The 23,629-nt window shown below is 39.5% G+C and overlaps 1 protein-coding gene across 1 annotated transcript in view; it reads right to left on the minus strand.

Annotated features, from left to right (window-relative positions):
* Positions 1 to 23,629, minus strand: part of GPC3 (glypican 3) — a 452,497-nt gene that overhangs the window by 410,116 nt on the left and 18,752 nt on the right. Inside the window, 1 exon segment of the mRNA NM_001135737.1 lies at positions 9,865 to 10,026. Coding sequence (NP_001129209.1) covers positions 9,865 to 10,026 — 162 coding nt within the window.

Below are 23,629 nucleotides of genomic sequence, written 5' to 3' on the forward strand. Positions count from 1 at the left end.
ATTCTATACCAAGCAATATGGTAAATGTTTTACATAATTTATGGCTCACTTTCACAGCAGTGCTGTAAGGTTGTAATTATTACCCTCATTTTGTAAAAGGGGGTTACGTAACTAGTGAGTAACAAGAGTATTTGAATACAGGACTATTTGACTTAAAAGACTATCTATTCTGACATTGTGCCTTCCACTAAAATATCAAATATAAAACTCTAAGGAAAGGTAAGGTTATGTGAATAGTCTCCAAATTTGATGCACTAGCAACAATATTGAGAGAGAACACATAGCATTATAGGAGAATAGCACAATTTAAATTCAGCAGTCTTGGGTCTAGCAACTCAATTATTTAGCATTGGGTTAACTTGCCTACATTACCAAACTCTCTTAGTTTTAGTCTCCTTATGGGATTAATACCACCTTTTTGAAGGGAAGCTGGCAAGGTCCAAATAAATACAAGTATGTCTGCCTGCTACAAGGCTTTCAAGAAAAGGGAGCTTCTCTTCCCTTCAGGTCCTTGTGAAAGGGTGGTAGGACACACAAGAATGTATTTGGACAAGCTGACAGGTGTCACCATTCTCATGGTTCTTGTTCACAAGGTGCAAATCTGTGGCACTGAATCTTGTTCACAGTGTTCTGGGAAGAGCCTAGGTCATGCTGGAAGAAAAGACAACCAGCCAGCCTCAGAGTTATGGGGCCAGAAGCTGAGGCAGAGGCTTAGAGAAACAGATGTTCCATCTCAATGGGCGAGCAAAACCCCATTATCCAGACTTTTAAGATCTTATATCTAAGCAGCTTTTAAAACCTAGAAGTAAATGCTGCAGGCAACAGGATCTATCTTTTCTTTTCTGTTTGGTCATACTGTTGCAGGGGAAGGGGAACAGTTAGAAATCTATTTCTATCAATACTACTTATTCTAATTTTGTGTGAGAGTGTATGTATATATATATGTGTGTTCATTCAAACATTTACTGAGAGTTTACTGTCTCACCTGGGGACAGAGGGATATGGTAGAATAGACACAAGCCCTATCCACAGAAAGCTCATTCTTTAGTAAAGGATACCCATGTTAATCAAATAACCATACATACTCCTGTAACCACTGCAACCTGATGAGTGCTAGAAAGGAAAAGCACAGGTTCCCAGGAGAGGGAAGAAATGCAATCCAATAATGACATTTCAGTTAATTGGGTTCAGAACTATATGCTAAAGAACTCTGACCAAAGGAGACGAGTGTCATAAGCATTCCAATTTCCTTTCAACATTTTTGTTCTCCTTCTTTTCTTAATGTAATCCAGTGGAATCAGTCTCCCTTTGCTGGGTAGATCTAGAGGCTACTTTAACTCATTCAGACCACTACGGGACCATTTAGAAACTGTATATTGTACGGTTTTAAATATACACACACACACAGAGAGGGAAAGGAAGAAAACACACAAAAATGTTACAAGTGGTTATCTCTGAATGAGAGGATTATGAGTGGGTATTTAGCGCATTTTGACATTAATTATATTAAAACATAAAAAATTATTTAAAAATGTATATGTGCCAGATATGTGACATTCATTACTGTAAAGCAAAGATATTATATTTCATACATATATATGCTTATAAATGCACAAGAGGGAATTATAAAAACAATGGCTACCATGCATTTTATTCCTATGGGCCAGCATAGAGCTGAGTTCTTCACAGCACTCATCTGATTTAATTTTGTTTAATGAATGGCTCAGAGAGAAGTGGCCTGCCCTTGGTCACAAAGAGAGGAAAGGGCAAAATTGGGACTTAGACACCAGTCTGCCTGAAGCCAGACCACATAGCCATCACACTATGCCCTTTGCTGCCTCCTAGGTGTTTGGCCCTTCCAAGAGGGAAGTCTAAGTGAGAGATTACAGGTATAGACAAGGAGTCCAGAAAGGCTGGTATCTAATAGGCAACTAATAATTTGAATTTGGCCAGGCATGGTGGCTCACACCTGTAATTTTAACACTTTGGGAGGCCGAGGTGGGCAGATCGCTTGAGCCCAGGAGTTTGAGACCAGCCAGGGCAACATGGCGAAACTCCATCTCTACAAAAAGTGCAAAAATTAGCACTGTGTGGTGGCACGTTCCTGTAGTCCCAGCTATTCAGGAGGCTGAGGTGGGAGGATCCCTTGAGCCCGGGAGGCAGAGGTTGCAGCGAGCTGAGATAGTGCCACTGCGCTCCAGCCTGGGCAACAGAGCGAGAATCTGTCTCAAATAATAATAATAATAATTTGAGTTTGAGTTTAATTGAGAAAAAGATGTGCACTGATTTACCCAACTCCCTCATGTGTTCTTCTCTTTGATCAACAGCATGTCTATCTGGAGAATTCATACAGCCAATCTCCTCCAAGAACCTCTACCCTCTGGTTGGAGTTAATCTCTTCCAACCCCACACTACCATAAAGAAGTGAATTTTCATACAAAAATTAGCCAGGCATGATGGCAGGCATCTGTCATCCCAGCTACTCAGGAGTCTGAAGCAGGAGAATCGCTTGAACCCAGGAGGCAGAGGTTGCAGTGAGCCAAGATCAGGCCATTGTACTCCAGCCTGGGTGACAGAGAGAGACTCCATCTCAAAAAAAAAAAAAAAAAAGAAAAGAAAAGAAAAGTTATTTTTCTGTTAAACAATGAAACTTAAGCTACAGGGACCCTGCACTTGCACGCCCTCTCACAGAAGAGCCATAGGCATTTTGTATTTTTTATTTTGTCTTCTTTTTCTTAAAGAAGGTCCCCCAATTATATAAGTTTTGAGCACTACAAAACCTGGATCCACCTCTACTCCCCTTGGAAAACTGCGAAGGTTTTTTCTTACATTTCTCTTAGGATGCCTTGAACCCAAGTTATTTGTATACAAATGTCCTGGTTTCTGAATTTTGATCTACTTGAAGGTAGGCATGAGGTAGTTTTTCTCTTTGAATCCCCCACAGTACCTGCCTTTAGACATGCTATCCAGTTGCTCAGCCAATGCTTTTTTAATTAAATACCATAGAGTTCCCTTGCAAGGAGGAAAGTTAGAATTGAGGAGACTGCTTATGACCATGAGATGAAATACACAGAGGCTGTATCACACATATAGCACTGTTTTAAGGGCACAGGCTATGGAGCTGTACTTCCTGTGTTCAATTCTTGTCTCTGCCATCTATTGGGTGCTACTTTAAACAAGTCACCTAATCTCTTTAAGCCTCCATTTTGTCAGTGATAAAATGAGGCTAATGAAAGTACCCACCTCCTAGGGTTGTTATGAGGTTTAAATGAGATAAGTAAAACACTTGAGAACAGGAAATTTTTTATTCATCTCTCTCCAATACAGTACACTTTCAGAAAGGAGGTCTCTAATCCTCACCCAAGCCCTCAACTTTCTTCTCTCCATACCAGCCTGCCTACCCCACCCAGACTCATTCACACCCTGTCAGAATGCCCCCTAGAGCCTGCACTCTTAATCATTACACTCCATTGCTGAACTGGGAAGCAAGGGAGGCTAAAGGCATGAAACCCAGGGGTGCATTTGCTGGTAGTCTAGATGTTAGCTGATGGAGCCTGGAACTGAAATCAGAGAGGAACTAAAATCAAAAGGCATCTGCATATGATAAATGAGACAACTGAGACCGATGGGGTCTCAGTTGGAATGTAGGAAAATGATGTGAAGAAGGATGCAGGAAGAAATGAGACCTGGTGACTGAAAAGTGCAATGAAGGAAAAGGAGCAATACAGGTGCCTCAGTCCCTGGAAGTATCTCACAGTCAATAGAAGGGAAGGGGCTTTTAATTTCTATGTTACCATTTCCAGCTTAGAGGGAAATTGTTTCTACCTCCACTCTACTGACAAGAGAATTCAAATCTCTCAAACATATGCTTCATTACTCCAATATCAGGTACTGCAACTCAGTGAGACAGAAAGAAGAGGAGGAACATATGTTTTCAGAAAGTAAACAAATTCCAGTTTGGCGGCTGGTGGGGAGGTGGAGAGTAAGTACTCTAGGCAAAAGTGGTATTTTTCCTGGAAGCTTCTAGAGGGCAGGGACAATGTCCTTTAATGTGCTTTGTTGAGCCCACTAGTGAGAAAGGTGGGCAGTGATGATGACAGCAAGAGGAGGTGAGTTCAGAGCCCTGTTAAATCAAGGGCATGAGTTCAGGACCTTGTTCAATCAAGGGCGATGGCCTGGGGTAAAAGAGTTCATCTGCATAATCTCCTCACCTCATGGTTGGCCCCAGAATGGTCTCTGGTTGCATATTGAGTCGTTTTTCTAAGCTCTTTTCATTAAACAGTTTTCAGCCTAATGACTGACTTCTAAATCAATAAAGGGCCCAGGAAAGGTTTATAACTCCCCCAGCCTCTGGCTCTACTAAAGCCACAGAATTTTGAGACCCGATTGAATCCAAAAGTTTTACTTTAAAACTGAAATGGCTTTAAACACTCAGTTTCCAGTTGGTTTTCCAATTGCCCTAATAATTAAAGAATTGCATTTTTAAAAACTTTGTAACCAAAATATGCCTTTGAGTTGGTGCCATGAAAGTCCACTAATTAAAGCCAGCATCTTCTGGGCTCTGATGAGAAATTCACCCTTTTATAATGGGATTACTAGAGCTTTGCTGTACAGATGAGCGGTTTGATTAATAATTTACATTTTTGAGGATATATAACTTCACTCATGGCCGTGGTTTGAGTTCCTAAAATTATCCTATTCAGTTTAATGCTATTGTATTTAGCCTCGGCAAATGAATTAAGTTTTGATTAGACATCAGTGTAATTATTCTCTCCCATACATTACTTTTAACCAAGAAAGGGGTTGTGACAGACTGGCGGACAGTTAGAGTTGGGGATGCAATGGGGCTCAGCCTGCACAGAGCTGGAGTGTGGGCAGAACTGTCAGGCTAGTCAGGGGGAAAGAATTGTGAAATGGAGAAAAATGGCTCAGTACTCACTTAAAACCCCCACTACATAATAAAAACTAAATTAGCAAATGATTGAATCTCAAAAACATGTTTATCAACATTCAAGCAATTATTGAGTCACATATTAACTGTGAAGGAAAAAAGCTTTGCTTGAATAATGTCCCTAAACAGTTATTTCAAGCAGAAATGACTGGAGAAATTGCTGTGAGCTGACAGAAAAGGGTATTCTAACCAAGGTCAATTTTATTTAGGGGGAGTGGGAGAGACAGGAATCTGACAGAAGAGAGTCTAAAAACTGCCAAGAGCTGATGAAAACAGAAAATAAGGGAGAGAAACAACAGAAGAAGCACAGAAACGCTGCCCTCCCCCTCATTCAGAGATGTCTTTTTCATCTCCACAGAAAGCAGGTAGAAGAAAGCAAGCTTGCCAATACTGAGTGAGGATCAACTGAAGATCTCTAGACTTATACCAACCTTTTTCTCCTCTCTGCCATAATAGTGTGGACCAAAAAATGCAATTAAAATATGGCCTGAACCGACAAACCCCTCCTGATCTAGCTGCTTATTCATATATGAAATACACCAGATACTAGCCAGAAGAGAAGCTTCAGGAAGCTGAAAAAAGGATTGCTCCTGGCAGTATTGACACTTCAAACAGTACAGCTTCACATCCAAGAGTGCATAAAATAAACCCCTTTCCCAAAGAGTCTTTTGCCTAAGTACTCTTTCGTCTGTACACTGGAGCTGTTTGCATATATATCATCAATAAGTGGCAAAAGTTGTTGAAATACATCATGAACTCCAGCCTTGTCGAGGTTAATGTCTGTAATGATAATGCATCATTTATTTGGCACCACCTGGGGTAAAGCGGTCCACATAAATGAGCTGTCTAGATAATGCATGCATATGGTGTTTTACAGTTTTCAAGATACTTTCACATTCATTATTTCTACTTTACAAAAGTAAGCAGGACTGCAATTTTTATGCCCATTTTGCAGATAAGAAAACTGAGGCTACTGGAATCTAAATAACTGCCCCAAAATATAAAGCTCATAAATGCAGATCTAGAATTTGAACTTGGATTTTCTGACTCCAAGTCCAGTGTTTCTTTCGCTGATCTTAAGCACTGAGGAAATTCATTTTAGCCATTTAAAATGGAAATATTAAGAAAAGGACAGTGAATGTAAGTTGGACTTTCCTTATTTACTTGTAACCACATTGTGAACATCACTTGGACCTAACGTAATACAGGAGCCACTGTGGCTTGTAGGAGTATAGTCCTCTATTAAATGTCCCCAAGTGCCACATTTAGTGAGTTCTTGGATCCCCCCCTAGAAGGCCAGAAAATCAAGTGTGCCAAGACTACGCATAAACATGGAACAGTAGTAGACTCTAAGCAAGGACCCAAAAACCTTTCAGATGAGATGATTTCCTGCTCGACCACTATTTTTCCTTTCTGATGAAGAGAGTTCAAGTTGTGGAATAGGCAACTTCCAGAAAAAACAAGGTATTGCCGCATATAAAAGAGTCTATTATCACTCAAAGTCAGTGGTATCTTGGGGAAATCTAGAATTATCCAACATCTAGAAAAGACCTGGATGTACCCCAAATATTTCTTGATAGTACAAGGCTGGAAATCATAATAAAATTCTACAAAGAAAATAGAACTCAAGGTTTAAAGGTATAGAGGTGGTAGTGAGATGACGAAAAATTCAGAATTCTATTCCATTTTTCTTCACAAGAACCACAAATCCAACTTCTCAATTTTGTTTTACCTCAAGTACATTAAGAACAAGGAAAGCCATGTCACGTGATGGCTCAGAAGAAGCTGTGGCATCAATGAGTTTCCTCATCTGTAAAATGGAGATAATTACAGTACAGACCTCATAGGGCTGTTGGGAAAATTAAATGAGATAATTATGTAAAAGTCAGCATCATATAGTAGGCACTTAATAAATCTTCACTATTGTTATCATCATAACTATTATAAGGTAGGGGAGAAGAAAAAGAAAAAGAGAAAGGAAAGTCTACTTTTAGTGGAGTTTTTCAGAAAGAAATAATTAAGCAGAAACAAAAAGCAATTGTGCTGCCCCATTTTACTAAGCACATCTAAGTAAATTAAATTTAGGAAACGAGGCAATGCAAAGACTGAGAATAAAGAACAACTTTTTAAAATGCTTCAATCATTATCAAAACAACATTAGCAATAGAGCACTCCAATCACTGTAGCAAAGGGCCCCAGGCTCATTTATGAGGGCAAAGGCTTCCTGCAAATGAAGACATAAAATCCAAATCGAGGCAGTAAGGATTGCTCGTGGAACTGTGCACATATTTGCAGAAAGCACTCACTGCTTAAATACCCACAATGTGGACTAGTGAAGGAATACCAAAGAGACTGTGGATCTAGGCCAAGATCAAGATGAGCTTTCTTCAACTTCATGTGATGGAGAAAATAGCTAGCAAAAGCCGTCACATCAAATTTCACATGAGTGAAGTACTGGGATGGTTTTCTCACTAATTTGGTCTACCAGAATATTGGGGAGGGGATGTATTTTAGGGGAAAAACAATTGTGTCTCCTAATTTCAATTCATTGGAATAATAAACGGTCATAAGAAAGAAAAAAAGTGGATGCTCTCTTTTTCTTAGCAATTAATAATACATTATCTTGTAGTGGTCCCCAGTTTGAAGTCTTGTCTCTCCAAATGTTTGTTACAAAAGGATTTAGGGGCAATGTCTTCTGAAACATTGTACAAGTGCCTTGAGATCTGGGATCATCGTTTATTTTTCCTTGTTGGGTTTATTTTTTCTAAAAGTGAGGCAGGAAAAGAATGAGAAGAGGGAGTGAAACAAGATAAAGAATGAGTACCGATGGTGACAAGGTAAAGGGCACTAGCAATAATTAGCTCAGACATAATTTCATTGTCTCCATGTTCCTTTGCTAGGGTTGTCCTTCTGTCTATCCCCACAATTCAAGAAAGTGTGTGTGTGTGTGTGTGTGTGAAGTGAAAGAGAGACAGAGAGAAAGGGAGAGAGAGATACAATTAGTAGATGCTGCCCCCATTTTCTACCCTCTGTTCACATGACTAGTATTCAGCCTCCAAGCTATAGCAGGCTTATCTGGGAGCTAATCCAACCAAAATCTTGTCAGAACTTTTTTTCTCTCCTAGTCTCACATTTTTGCAGATCTAGAAAACACAGTGGGCAAAGTGCAGAACTGGACAGAGGTGTAAATGCTGACGACCCGGGCCCTCAGATAGATAGCCATGTCAGCTACTGTGAATGTTAAAATGCCAGTATGATCACTCTACCACTCCCCTCCAACCAGACAAGGATTGTAAGGTAACATCTGTGAGCTTGGATATTCTGGGAATTAAACAAATCACTAATACTCTGTTCTAAAAAGGGACCTTGATGCCCCAAAGAGTAAGATTCAGCTCTCTGCTTCAACCCAATTCTCATGTCACATCATTTCTTCTCACCCCACTTTCATCCAACAGATCAACTCCAAAACCAATCTAAGAAGTTCATGAATGCTACATGTATTTTTAAAATCTGTCTAAATTATTCATTCTATCACCAAATTGTTAGTCTCAACAAACTCTTCACAAGAGTCTGACTGCATAAATAGTTTAACAAATACTTCAAGCTTATATATTATACTTCGTATAATCAACCTAATACCCCCTGAGGCTTTGACCCAAGAAACTGTTGTGAATGTAGGCTTTATTAACTAATCTGAACAATTTTCTTAGCTAATTCTAAAGATTTCATTATAATACACAAAATAAGCTATAATCAACACACCTTACAATTCAGAGGTTAATTCTTGTAACAGTGCCATAAATCTCAAGCTTTGCAATGTTAAGCAGTCAGAAGTGTTATTTTTCTATCTGACCTCGATCCTCTCTTGGTGAGGCAAGAAAAAGGTGGCTGATTCCCTCTGCTTGAGGAAGGATAGAAGAAAGACTGATAATTAATTAATTACTAATTAATTGTGAATATCCATAATTAATTTTCCCAGTTATAGGAGGCAGCCTATGGGGATAGTTAAAAGAATAGACTCTAAGAGCCATGCCATCTGGGTTCAAATCCTGCCTTCGCCATTTATTTATTAATTTTGTGGCCTTGAGCAAGTTACTTAATCATTCTGTGCCTTAGATTTCCATCGACAAAATAAGGATACTAACATCTACTCATAATTATATTGTGAGGATTAAATGAATTAATACATGTAAACCACTTAAAAGAGCACCTAGCACATGGTGCCATATAAGTGTTTGCTATCATCACCACCACCACCGCCTCCATCATCATCATCATCTTCCTAGCTGGGTGTTAGAATTGAAGGAGGTACTCCCCATCCTGCTATGATAGTCCTACTAAGTTAGCAAGGAGAAGTGTCATTTCCTACCCGTTCTGGCAATGCCACAACAGCTTCTCTTGCAATCATTCACAGGCATGGTAAGAAGTGAGAGTCACAAAGAGAGGAGAGGTCACCACTCACACCAATGGGAAAATCCTGGGCCAACAAGCCAGTGTCTGCCTCTTAAATGGAAATGGTCCTAGTGGTCAGAAGGAGTCCACATGTGTCCCACAAGCATCTAACTCATTCCTGGAGAAAATTGGGCTCAGTATTTAAGGAAACTTTTTTGTTTTTGAATCAAGCTGAGAGAAAATATTATTTATTATTTCTGTAGAGATTTATAACCTTTATATACAGGTAAATAGAATGTCCTTGGACAATGATTTTTTGACAATACTCACCTTTCCAAAGATTGAAATGAAGCTTCTCTGAAAATGTGTTTTTTTAAACCAGAATTTCTCACTGGGAGGTTTTTAATAGCAAGCATTAATGCTGGAATGGTAATTTATAAATTATACTTAGTATTTGAAAGCCCAGTGCCCAAATAATGATGCCACTAAGCAGCACATCTAAAATAATCCCCAGAACTCACCTTGGAAAACCGCAGCATTCTGAATAATTAAGAACTTGAGCTCCATACTTGCAGACTGAAGCAGCTGTTCCATGTTCAGTCGTGCTGTTAGTTGGTATTTTTCTTCCATCTTTCTTGAGCAGCATGTTGGGCCCTTAGGGAGACATACTTGCAAATCTGATCCTGAAACAAACAAGGTTTTCATGTTTCAGTAAGCAGGATCTCTCTCTCACACACCCACACCCACACCACCCCCCCACCCCCACATACTCACACATGGCAAACAGGGCAAACAATGCATTTCTTTTGAGATACAGTAAAATTTTGATTATTCAAAATTACGTTTCATCTTAACTAATCCCTGCTTTCTCCCAGTTGTCCTTATGGCTGACTCTTTTTGAATAACCATCAGAATTAATTGCCTAGGTTTGACTCATAAATTCTGCATAAACTAATTTATAGCACCAAAAACACATCACTGAACACCGATATTTAGTTTGTCTTTTAAAAGATCAATCTTCACTCCTATAATTTATTTTTCCTGATTATAATGTATGAATGAGAAGACAACCAAGAAACAATTTTCAAAATTCCAGTTATGATTTCCAAATGAAATGTATGTCTGGCCAACCCAATACTGCTTTTCAGGATAAATGATCAAAACATCAATATCATATCAAAGCTGTGTTGTTGTTTTAACTAAAGGTCTGAAGCAAGATACAAGTCATTCAACAAATATTTATTAGGTGCCTACTATATGCCAAGCACTGTGGTTGTAACAGTATACAAAGCAAAGTCCCTGCCCTCATGGAGCTTACATTCTGGGAGATAACAAACAAACAAAAATATAAACATAATGTCAAAAGGTGATAAATACTATAGAGAAAGTAAAACAAAGTAAGGAAAGGAAAACAAACTGTGGTATATCTATAAAATGGAATTCTATTTAGCCATAAAAAGGAATGAACCATTAATGCATACTACTGGAGGGACAAAACTCAAAAACATTATGCTATGTGAAAGAAGCCAGATCAAAAAGAAGCACATACTCTATGGTTCCGTTTATACAAAAGTCTAAAAAACAGAAACTAATCTAGAGTGACAGAAAGCAGTTCAGTCGTTGTTAAGGGGGATGGTGGGCAGGAGGGGTAGGAGGAAGGGTTTATAAAGAGTAGTGGAGAAACTCTGGGGAGTGATGGATATGTTCATTATTTTTATTGTGGTAATGGTTTCACGGGTGTATATGCATGTCAAAATTATCAACTTGCACCCTTAAAATATGTAGTTTATTATATATCAATTATGCCTCGATAAAGGTGTCAATTGTTTTATTTATTTATTTTTATTTTTTATTTTTCTTGAGACGGAGTCTCACTCTCATTGCCCATGCTGGAGTGCAGTGGCGCGATCTCAGCTCACTGCAACCTCCACCTCCTGGGTTCAAGCGATTCTCCCAGCTTGTTTTTAATTTTGAAAAAGTAAAGTAAGGGAGATACAGAATGTGATGATTGTGGAGACTATTCTGTTTTGCATATGGTAGTCAGGGAAGGCATCTTCCATAAGGTAACATTTGAGGAGAGATGAGGAAGGTGAGTGTGAATCCGATGATTTTATATCCTCCACCAATACTAACAAATATTAGGGCTCAGTGAATATTAAGACCAATCTCCTTCCTCTCTTCAACTTCTGTCTTACTCAAACTCTTTCTCTTTTTTTTTTTTTTTGAGATGGAGTTTCGCTCTTGTCACCCAGGCTGGAGTGCAGTGGTGCTATCTCTGCTCACAGCAACCTCCACCTCCCGGGTTCAAGGGATTCTCCTGCCTCAGCCTCCCAAGTAGCTGGGATTACAGGCATCTGCCACCACGCCTGGCTAATTTTTTGTATTGTTAGTAGAGATGGGGTTTCGCCATGTTGGGCAGGCTGGTCTCGAACTCCTGCCCTCAGGTGATCCACCCACCTCGGCCTCCCAAAGTGCTGGGATTACAGGCATGAGCCACGCCAGACTCTTTCTCCAATTAGCATTTGTTGATCTCCTTCTGTGGTGGCTGTGAATATGGGCATCTCAGATCTTCTACTGTGGGGAATGTAATTGACTAACGGTCCCAGCTGCTGCCCTTTGAATTCACCACCACATTGTGCCTAAGCCACATTCCCTGGGGGCTGCTCCCAGCCAATGACTGAGCATGGCAAAGATACTAAGTCCTGTAACCCAGGACTTTGCTCACAGGGGACTTTGGCTTGAGGACTCCCCATTGACCTTGCCAAACTTTCTTAAAACGGCACTGCAGTCTAAGATTCCTCCTACTCAACCTTCCTTCCTTTCCTCTCTCTTCCGCAAGGGTCAGACCTGCACCATGGTCTGATGGCTTTTCCGGCCTCCTTCAGCTCCCTCCTCATTTTCCTTCATAAGTGTTTTCCCCCAATAAATCCCTTGCACATCTATTCCATATTGGATTAGATATGAATCCAACTGGCATCTGCTTCTCAGAGAACCCAGTCTAACATACCTTCTATATGCCAGGCACTGTGCTACATGCTGGAGGTACGACTTTGAACAAGAGAAATTTAATCCCTTCTCCAAAGAAGTTCACCGTCTAAAGGGACTAGCAGAGATAAATAGCTAGTGCATAGTAAATGAGTGCAATAAAGCAAACTAAGAAGGTAGAATGAAAAAAAATGTGTATATGGGATATAAGGATGACTCCCCTAAAGTTTTACAAGGTCCTCAGAAAAGCAAGTTTCAAGAAATCTTACTGAAGTCATACTAGAAAGCATATTCAGACATTTTAGACAGTTTTTCAATAATTGGAGGTTTTATTTTTTTAAAAAATGAGGGGAGACTAGTTAGCCCTAAGTCACCAGAACATTTATTTTTATTACAACATCTTATTTCCCTAGGAATTTCAGTTGATCATGTCCTTAACTTATGTGTCCAGATTTTCTTAATTTAGGAATGAAATTCATCAAGTTTTGCCTCACATGACATCACTGCTGGGGTCCAGGGTATTGACTCCAAGCTCTCCACTTCACCCTTCTCAAGGGAGCTGCTGACAAAAGCAGTAAAGGAGAACACAGATAATACATATCACCAAACTGAACCCAGCACTGTAATTTATAGTACTAGATGGAAAGGTGATATTTAATGTCAAAATACCATTTGGGGTCTGCAGACATAGAGTTCAGATTTATCTCCTATAAATTTCAATCTCATATACAAGCCTTAGACTGATTTTCAATATGGTCTAAGCTTAAAGCTTTATGATTATCTTCAGAAAAAGTAAAGAAACAGCTAGTTCTAGCTCACTGTGTTCTTACTACATGAAGTTACAAAATGTAATGCTATTCTAGGAATAGGAACTGATGCAGTTTACTGGACCAAGAAGGAAAAGAGTCTCCTTGGGTAAGAGTAGCTAATCTAAATTTAAACAATGCTGGTTGGGACACATATGTAGACATGAAAAATCCTATGTGGCAGGTACTTTCACATACAAAGTTCCTGTTCATCTAGCAAGGCTTTATTTACTTTCTTGATAAACTGATGCCTAAGTAGTACATGTTCAAAATATCATATTTAAATAAGTTCATAAAATTAATCGTTATAGATAAAATCCTTTGTGTTTCTAAATTTGCATTGACAATCACTTCCAGTTTTCAGGAATGGTTGAGTTTATTTGGCAGGGTGACTGTTATTACTGGTCCTATTCCCACCAGCTCTAGGTAGTGGGAGTTATCAAATAAAAGGGCTCAGATCTTTTCTCAGTGAAGTGCTATGAGTGGTTCAGATCTTAGAAGGTAACAAATTGTTGCTTGATGTACCTACATGGGTCCGGGAATGACTCTTTGAACTACCATGACACCAGTTTGATTTGCCTTTGATATGATAATTCATATAGTAATTTAGAGCTTGCATACAGTATGTCCCTTCCCTGAGTTGGCCAAGTCTCATCATTTTATAAACTCCCACCACCTGAAGAATCAGGTAAGCCAAAAATCTTTAAAAGAATAAAACTTCAAATGAGAACTTTTGGGAAAACATGTCAGATGTCCTGAAGAAAGGTATATATTATATCCAAATATAAGTGGATATGTTGCAATATTTACCCTCCCTCCCAGTTATTACTGCTTGGTTAATGAGTGAACTGGTATAATTGATCTATGGACTAAAAGTTAGCTATAGATTTAAGGAAATACAACATCCATAAACTGATTAAGAATTCAGAATTTCCAAACCAGGAAGGAGAGAAATACATGCCAAAGGAAAAGATATTTTGTATTAAGTAAATTTCATATAAATTTCAGTAAATTTCACAGACCAGCTTTTAAGAAAAGCCCCATCACAAGACAGCATGAGGAAGAAGCCTAGGTGAGCTAGGCATGCCTAAATGAAATGACAATAATGAAATATAACTATTTCAATGTATGGACATGTGCATGAAAGAAATAAAACAGAAAGAACACAGAAAACAGAAAGAAACAGAAAAAGAATTTAGAGGGAATTCTCATTAAGTAAACAAAGAATTAACCTGGGAACTGAATCCCAAATGGAATGAAGAAAAACTAAAACCAAAAGCAGATGACTAAGGAGATAAGCCAAGAACTGGTACGTACTTGCATGAATAAAAGCAGAAATGTAAATTCAAGAAATAAGATGCCACCTACAAAAGACATACTAAATACAAAAGCACTCTTTAAATATATGAGGGACAAAGGAAAATTAAAAGAAAATAACCCCTTTATTAGATATAAGGGACAAGTAATTGTGGAGCCCAGCTATCAAAGAGGAGTTCTCACTTTATTATTATTATTATTATTTTTTGTAAAAATGGAATTCAGCTGGGAAAAAGGAATGGAGACAAGCAATATAGCCTGGGATGGAGATAAGGAGAAGACTTAGCAATTGACTATTCAAATGAGCCAGAAAGGTTCAGCTCTTTAGGGCTTAATAACTTGCATTCCCAGACGCTAAAAAAATTAACTGAAGTCATTACAGGGCTGCTAGTTCCCATTTATATTGAAGGGTTAAAAAGTACCTTCATACTATAATCTCCTCTCCTAAACTGTAAGTTCCTGAAGAGCAGAGAATGACTCCCATCTCCTTTGGGATACTCCTTCACTCCCATTCAGCCCTGTACACGTAGTGTTGAATTAATGAGGGCTGCAGATTGAGAATACTAACAAAGAACTTTGTGTCTGTCTATATCTAAGAAGAGCGAGTGGAGTCTGGGCATGGTGGCTCACACCTATAATCCCAGCACTTTGGGAGGCTGAGGTGGGAGCATCCCTTGAGCCCAGAAGTTTGAGACCAGCCTGGGCAACATAGTGAGACCCCGTCTCTATAAAAAAAATTTTTTTAATGTAGCTAGGCATGGTAGTGCATGCCTATGGTTGCAGCTATTTGGGAGGCTGAGGAGGGAGGATCACTTGGGCTCAGAGGTCGAGGCTATAGTGAGCCATGATGGCACCACTGCACTCCAGCCTGGACAACAGAGTGAGACCCAGTCTCAAAAAAAAAAAAAAAAAAGATAAAAAAGAAAAAAGATCAAGGGGAGGCAGATGACCCTGAAAACGTTACATCTGTACACTTAACTTGGATCTTGGAAAAATATTTTAAAATACCAAAAAAGTAAACTACCAACGCCTGGCCAACATGGCGAAACCCCATCTCTACTGAAAAAAAAAAACAAAAAAAAAAACAGCCAGGCAATGATGGCACACACCTGTAATCCCAGCTACTCCGGAGGTTGAGGCACGAGAATCGCTTGAACCCAGGAGGCGGAGGTTGCAGTGAGCTGAGATCGTGCCACTGCACTCCAGCCTGGGAGACAGAGTGAGACTTCGTCTCGAAAAAAAAAAAAAAAATTCCAAACATCTTGAAGATACAATAAATAGATGTTTCAGTTGAATGAACTATGAAGTAATTTATTACTAATTATTTTAAGACAACTTCTCGCACATTGGGTCCAGTCATACAAGTAAAAGGGGATATTTGAGCTATGGAAGCTTTTCTTCTGGGGGATTACTCCACTCCTAGAGGCTAACCACAGATGGTCCACAGAAGGCTTTCTTCTGAGGCATACTCTTGTGACAGGAGATCTTTTCAGGCCTGGCTACCTGTGGCTTGGCCTTCTTGACCTCCATCACAGACTCTTTCCTTTGGGCCCACTTCTCGCTCTTTGTTAGCTCCATTTAAATATCTGACCTTTTAGACTGCTCCTGGTTTTCTTTAGTCACCTCCCCCAGGAGTGGGACTTCAGCTTCTCTTTGCTATGAAGTCCTATGCTTACCACATTCACTTGGAGACCCCATTCCAGGCCTAATCCCTGTCCATACTTGGAAGAGGAAAGCCAACAGTGTGTATAGGGCTGTTTCAATGTGTCAGTTCTATTGGATTTTTATTCCAAATCAGCATTAATGGCTTCGAGGTCAGTATCATCACAGGCACTAGTGGGCAGCAAATAACAAAACACTTATGATTCCTCAGGTCAAGTTGTTTACAATTTAATCCTAGCCCTATCACTTGCTAGCTGCACAAGCAAGGGTAGGTTATTCAACCTCTACCTAACTTTTTGCCCTTATCTATAACATGGGATCATCAATAGTACTTAGTTATTACAAAAATTAAGTGAGATTATGCATGTGAAGCTCTTAGTCTTTTTGATACAAAGTAAATATTCAATATGCATTAATTAAAAGTAAACCAAAGATAAATTCATGCTGAGAGACTAGACTTTCACACAAAATAATAGCTAGAGAACAGTAAAAGTTGGTATACGGTTACGTGACAAAATATGCAGTGTATTTTCTGAGGTGGAAGAAATAGTCTACATTCTAATTAGGTTAGTGGTTACATGGGTGTACACATTTGTCAAAACTCATCAAACTCTTCACTTAAAATGAGTGCATCTTATTGTTTGTAAATTATATCTCAATAAAGTTGACTTTAAAAATATGTGATATAGACAACATTTGCTGGATAAGGGAATGCTCACCAGAGGCTTTAGGAGTCAAAGAAGACTTCCAGGAGAAGGTGAGGCTTGAGGTAGACCATACAGAATGGAAAAGATGTGGAGAGGCCAATGGGTGAAATGTGTTTGGAAACAGTGGAATAACGGGGCAAAGCTAACGTAACTGCAGACTGGCTAGACCCTGGGGCGTAATAGCTTATCAGGTAAGACGGACCCAAATTTGAAGGGCCTTGAATGCAGGCAGAGACCTGTGGGCTTGACTCCTAGGCAGTAATGGACCACTGGAGCTTCTCAAGCAGAGACATAATATGATGAAGAGTGCTGTTTAGGAAGATTAGCCATACACCTTGAAATTGGGAAATGGACTAAATAATCCCTCAAGGTCACTTCCAGGTCTCTGATTCTCTAATTACCTTTATCATGTTCTATATGTTGGTTATTTTACTAGACTGCAATTTTAGTTAATAACTACAAATTGTCAAAAATCACATTAAAGAACAGAAAAAATATTAATGTAGACCTTGATCCTTACACTTTTCTAAGAGCAGATAAAGCATATTCAAACAGCAACAGAAGAGAATGAATCGTCAGGGCTCAGTAACAATGAAAATTGAAATCTTTTCTATATATATATATGATGATTTGACACATTTCATTGCCAAGGTCTGCTTTATGAATGGCAGATTATTTTTTTTTTGCTAACAAAAGTACTTTGTGCTGAAAATAATAATGCATCATCATTAAATTAATATTAAACAAAAGAATTAATGATATCCCAAACTGGTTGCTTCATGACTTGTAGGGAAAATAATAGATGCCTATTAAAATCATCCAAAGGATTAAGTACAGGTTGCTCTACTAATGAACCAAAAAAAGCCATAACAGGCATTTTTTAAAAGGTATTTTTTAAAATGCAGGACAAGTCAATTTGCCATCCAAAAATATGAACTAATTTCCTTAGCATATAATAGTGACTTGCTATTGGAATGACGCCTTTTCCCCTAATTAATCATTATCTAAACCACATCTTACACGCTCATTTAATTTCTCACTAATCAAGATAGGAATACAGATGAAAGAAATGGCTGCATTAAAAACCGGTGGGGAAAGTGATGATTGCTGGCGAAAGAAATCATCTTAGGGAACCCAGCTGAAGGTTACCCTTCTGTTATTTAGCCTGAAAGAACATGACCTTGCAGAGGGCGCACCTGGGTATCAGGAGCTCAGACTTTAAATCAAAGACCGTGCCTGGGGCCACCATGGACTCTGCCTCTGTAAAAGGCAGGCCAAAATGTCACTACCACATTGGAGTACTGGGAGTTTAAAGCAACCCTGGAGATAAGCCATTCTCTAAGCCCGAAAATTAAAGAATGAATTACCTTTATCTTTACTGCCAACTGTCAATTAACTGCCTATCATTTCATGCCCAGTAAAGGTTGAATCCCCAGATCACTACACTCTCCCATAAAGAGGTTCTTCCTGGACCACTTTACCAACCAGTGGTCAACATGTGCTCTGAGAATACAAATTCACGGATTATATCCACCTTGCCAAAGTGGTGAACAATTCATTCATCCAACATTTACTGAATGCCTACTTTATGCCAAGGACTATGCCCAGCCCAAGGAATATAATAATGAACAGGACATGGTCCCTGCACCAGAGTTCATGAATTGGTGTAGAAAATGGACTCTCAAATTAACTAGAAACCTTTCACTCATTCTGGATACTTCACTCACACCCTCATCTGCTATAGCCAAATGTCACCAAATGCTACTGATTTTGCTTTCTAAATGTAATCATTCCCCTCCTTTCCATTGCTGCCTCATCACCTCACCTTCTTTCACTTGGACAACTAATAACAGCCTCCAAACTGGCCTTCCTGCCTCTATACCCTTCTCCACCCAAGTCCCAGAGAGATATTTCTAAAGTACATATCTGATTATGTCATTCTACTTCTTTAAAAACCTCCAAGAAAATGGAGTAAGGGCACAGGGGTGTGAAAGTGGGTGGCATCTTCAGGCACTGCCAAGGAACCTGGCAAGGCTAAAGGGAAAATTGAAGTGGTGGAGAGTGGCAGAAGCCAGATGACAAGGAGCTATGTGAACCCTGCTATAAGATGACTACTCGTTATCTTTGGACTGGATTCCCATGGGAAAGAATGTTTATGGGAGCAGAAGGAGATGAACTCCAAAAGCTTTCTGTCCATTGAATTCCCATGGAACTCTCCAGTCTTTGTAAAGACACTTCTCACACTCTCCATATTGCAACAAAGTTATATATGCATGCCTTATTTCCACTAGATTTAAGTTCCTTGAGGGAAGGACCCTTGACTGATTCATCTTTGTGTCTCAAGGGGCCCATTGTAGTTTGGGCTTGATGTTCTCCCCTTTCACTTGGAGGTAATGTCAGAACTTCAAGAGAGTTCAGTTTTAAAGGAACTGGGTCAGATTAATTGATGCTACTAGAGCAACTTTTAGAAAAGCGAAAGTATTCACACACATACACGCACATCATTGATTATTTAGATGAGGGGAAACACCCTAATAAAAAGAAAACTGGGTTGGAGAACAATGCCAGCTATGCTGGAGTTCGGATGCAGAATCTTCTAGTTTAGAATTCTGCCAGAGGGACTAAACTGAGGTAATTTTCCTGCCTCCCCTAGTCACTTCTTCACTAATTGTTATTCTACTCAGATAAGTAGCTGAGATCCTGTCTTTCAGAAGATGTTTAATTTTTATTTTTCAGATACAATCTTTAAATATGCAGACCTGAGGCAGAGCTGAGAATTTCAACACCCTAGGCCCAATCTAAGTGCTAGGTCCCTCCCCAACATGTATGAAATCACATCAGAGGGAAAAGAGCTCTTCCCTATCAAAGCTAAAATGTTATTATCTGCTCTGCTACCAAATCAGCTGTGTGACTTTATCAAGTGTGTTCCCAAATCTGGGCCTGTTTTCCTCAAAGGGATTGGACTAGCAAATCTAAGTTTCCCAATTGTAGGGTAATCAATATTCACTGAGCCCATTCTCAACCGGGCATTGGGAGGACACAAAAGAAGCAAAGGACTTGCTTTTGCCCTTTTAGGAAGGCTTTGTCAATATCACTTGAATATACATGAATACGGATATGGGGCTAAGGCAAAGACCAACAAGTTGGCCTTTATAGCATTGTATCCCGAGTAATAACCACATGTCCTTTTACATATATGCCCCTGTATCTCCAGAGGCCAACTAATGGCAGATATCCTCCTGATGGATGGCATGCAGTGGCAAAGGGAAAAACTCTGAAATCAGACAGACCAGAATGTGAACCTCAACTTGGCCATCCACTTAGCTGTGTGATCTTAGGCAAGTTACTTAATCTCTGAGCCTCAGTTTCCTTACCTATAAAATGGAGACAATAACACCTACTCTCAAGGTCGTTGTGAGAATTAAATTAAACTCTTATTTAATGTTTTCCAAACACATGCCTCCATTTCCTGCTTCCCTGTTTCGCTCATGCTTTTCCTGTCTCTGAAGCACTCTTTCCCTAGCTTCAGCTATTAAAATATTCTCATCCATAAGGTCTCTCTCAGGTGTCTTTCATGTTTCTCCCCTCCTCTCCAAATGAACTCTTTGAGCTGTTATCTCTCAGAATTTTCAGTACATTTTGTACTTCTCTAACAATGTGTTTTGCAATCTAGGTTTTGTAGTCATTGGTATACCTTTCTTATCCCTACTATTAAGTTATAGGTTTCTGTGGGCAAGAGCTATATTTTGGCCATCTCTGTATTCCCTGACATGGCCTAGTGTCCAGTACATAGTACACACTCAATAAATGGTTGCTGAATTAATGAACAAATATTAGTCAACAATGACAGCCTACTTCCTATACATAGTAATCTCCCTGTCTCTTGAGGCATTCAGGCATAATTTGGGTAGCAATGTCATATACCACAGAATGGACTCCTACACTAGGTAGGAGGGAGGCTGAATCTGATGACCCCCAGGGTTCCTTTCTCTCTGTCTCCATGAAGGCCACACTCTAACTCACTAATCTCTTGACACACCACAGTTGTCACTGGTATGCTCTGATAATGCATCAGAGGAGAGATGCCCCACAGCTATAAATGTTAGAACTGGTCTTTTTGTCATAAGCAAGTGTGACAGCATTTCTTCAGAGAATATCTCATCTGTGAAAACCATATATTTACCACTTTGCACGCAAGTTGTACCTAAAACTCAGTATGCCTGAATCTAAAAAGGAAGCCTTTTACTTCACAGATGTTCTGGCTTCTAAAATTCCCTGTAGCTGATCTTTCAGCAAACCACAAAGACCAGGTGGAAAGCTGCAGTAGATTGCAAGTGCACCACTGCCTTGATCCTACAGATCCTGCAAAAAGGTTTTTCAGGTGCATAATAAGCAACAATTGTCTTCCCGTGGCAAAAATGCTTAGAAAAAATATTATATTTTTTCAGAAAAAAAGTCCAACAAGAATGATGAGGTAAGACCTAAAGCCCATGGTGAAATGGCTTAACCAAAGTAGTAACTCACCAATGATGACACATGTAGACATTACTGGGCAGAAACATTTAGGTCAGGTAAAGGGGGAAAGAGTGTATTAGTTTCCTAGGGCTTCCATATCAAATTACCTCAAATTGGGTGGCTTAAAACAACTGAAATTTATTCTCTCACAGCTCTGGTGGCCAGAAGTAGATCTGTCTTGTTTCAGGCCTCTTCTTCTGATCCAGTGACTTGGATAAGACTCATTGTTTCAGACCTCTTTTTCTGATCTTGTTCAGAACTCTTCTTCTGATCCAGTGACTTGGGTAAGTCATTTTATTTCCCAGGTCCTTAATTTAACCATTTAAAAAATGAGTTAACAGTAGTTGCCACCCATATCCCCCTCAGGAAGCACACTGACATTTTTGACACTTTACAACTAACTTTAAGTCATTTTATTTCCCAGGTCCTCAATTTAACCATTTAAAAAATGAGTTAACAGTAGTTGCCACCCACATCCCTCTCAGGAAGCGCACTGACATTTCTGACACTTTACAACTAACTTTAAGATTTCTTCAAACAAGTTCCTCCTTACAGTAGAGAGTTCTGGTAAACTGGTATGATTCAGAAGGCCCCAGAAAGCTCTCCTCTATATGGTGGGTTGAATGGTGTCACCCCCCCACCCCCAATATATGTCCATGTCCTAATCCCTGGAACCTGTAAATGTGACCTTATTTGGAAAAACGGGTCTTTGCAGATGTAATTAAGGATCAGGCTAGAGATCTTCCTCCAGCACAGGACAGAAGGAGTAGTGGGGAGGGAGGCAACCCAGAACACCTGGATAGGACTGGACTGGAGAGGTGTCAATCCTCCTGGATTATCTAGGTGTATCCTAAATCCAAAGACAAGTGCCCTTATAAGAGACACACAGAGGAGAGACACAAGAAGAGTAAAAGGCCATGTGAGGATGGAGGCAGAGATTGGAATGATACAACCACAAACCGAAAAATGCCTGGAGCCACCAGAAGCCGGAAGAGGCGAGGAATGATTCTCTCTGAGAATCTATGAAGAGAGCACAGCCCTGCTGACCCATTGATTTTGGACTTCTGACCATGAGGGCTGTGAGAGAATAAATTTCAGTTGTTTTAAGCCACCCAATTTGAGGTAATTTGATATGGCAGCCCTAGGAAACTAATACACTCTCTTTCCTCCTCTACCCAACCTAAATGTTTCTGCCTAATAATATCTAAATGTTTCATCATTGGTGAGTTACTACTTTGGTTAAGCCATTTCATCAGGTGTTGTCTTCATGTATAGCACTCTGTGAGTAATGCCCTCATACCTCAGGGCTAAAGACTTTACTAGGAATCTTCCTCTAGCACAGGACAGAAGGAGTAGGGGGGAGAGAGGCAACCCAGAGCACCTGGATAGTACTGGCGAAGTGTTAAAAAGGGGGGAAAGATCAAGAAAAAGATAAACAGGGACTAAAACCAAATTTTCTGTAAGGTCAGCTTTGAAGAAGTAATATTAATAGAGGCCGAATACTACTTTAACAGCAATAGTCCCATATAATAAGAAGGAAAAAGTCTTGCAGAAGCAAAAAATACTAATAATATTGTCTCCGTTGTTGGCCCATATTCCAGAAAGTCTGTTAGAAGAATGCTCAGGCCAGTCTAAAAGCCTCATTCTCACTGCTCAAAGGCATTTCTTTTGTTATGCTTACCAAATTAGGCATATTTTGAATACATGAAAAAAATTGTTTCAAGCTATTAGCAATTGAATAATCATAAAGGGAGCTAGGCAATAATGAAAGATGCAGATCAGTCTGGGCCTCTAGCACAACTCTGAATTTGATATGAGCTTTTCTTCACATTCCCCCATCCTGGTCTTCAGCATTCCTGGAGATGTTGTTTAACAAGCTCCCAGGCAAATCTTTCCAATGCCCAACTGCCCTTACTGTTAAGATGCTTCTCCCAGCTCTAATAGCTAACTTAAATTTCAGTTTCAAGCCATTGCGCCTTGTAATTACATTCTCGGCCACTGTAAATAATCCGTGCCCTCTATTATATCTTTCCCCTTTCCCTATGATAGGAACCTGTGGAAAAAGGAATCAGTTGCCTTGTTAGTACAACATACACACTGCACCTGAGCAAAATGCAACCAAAAGAAAATCAAACACTCACTCTTGATCCCCAAGTGAGAAGCGCTGTTATTGATCTTTTCCTTTTTCCCATTCTTCAGCTTATCCGAGTGTCTATACTAACGTGCTCTAGTGCTGTGGCATTTATGCCATCTTGGGGAATAGCTGTGTAAATGCTCCAGTAATTTTATACATC

Source organism: Pan troglodytes, chromosome X (genome assembly GCF_028858775.2).
Source record: "Pan troglodytes isolate AG18354 chromosome X, NHGRI_mPanTro3-v2.0_pri, whole genome shotgun sequence".
Classification (NCBI taxonomy): Eukaryota; Metazoa; Chordata; class Mammalia; order Primates; family Hominidae; genus Pan; species Pan troglodytes.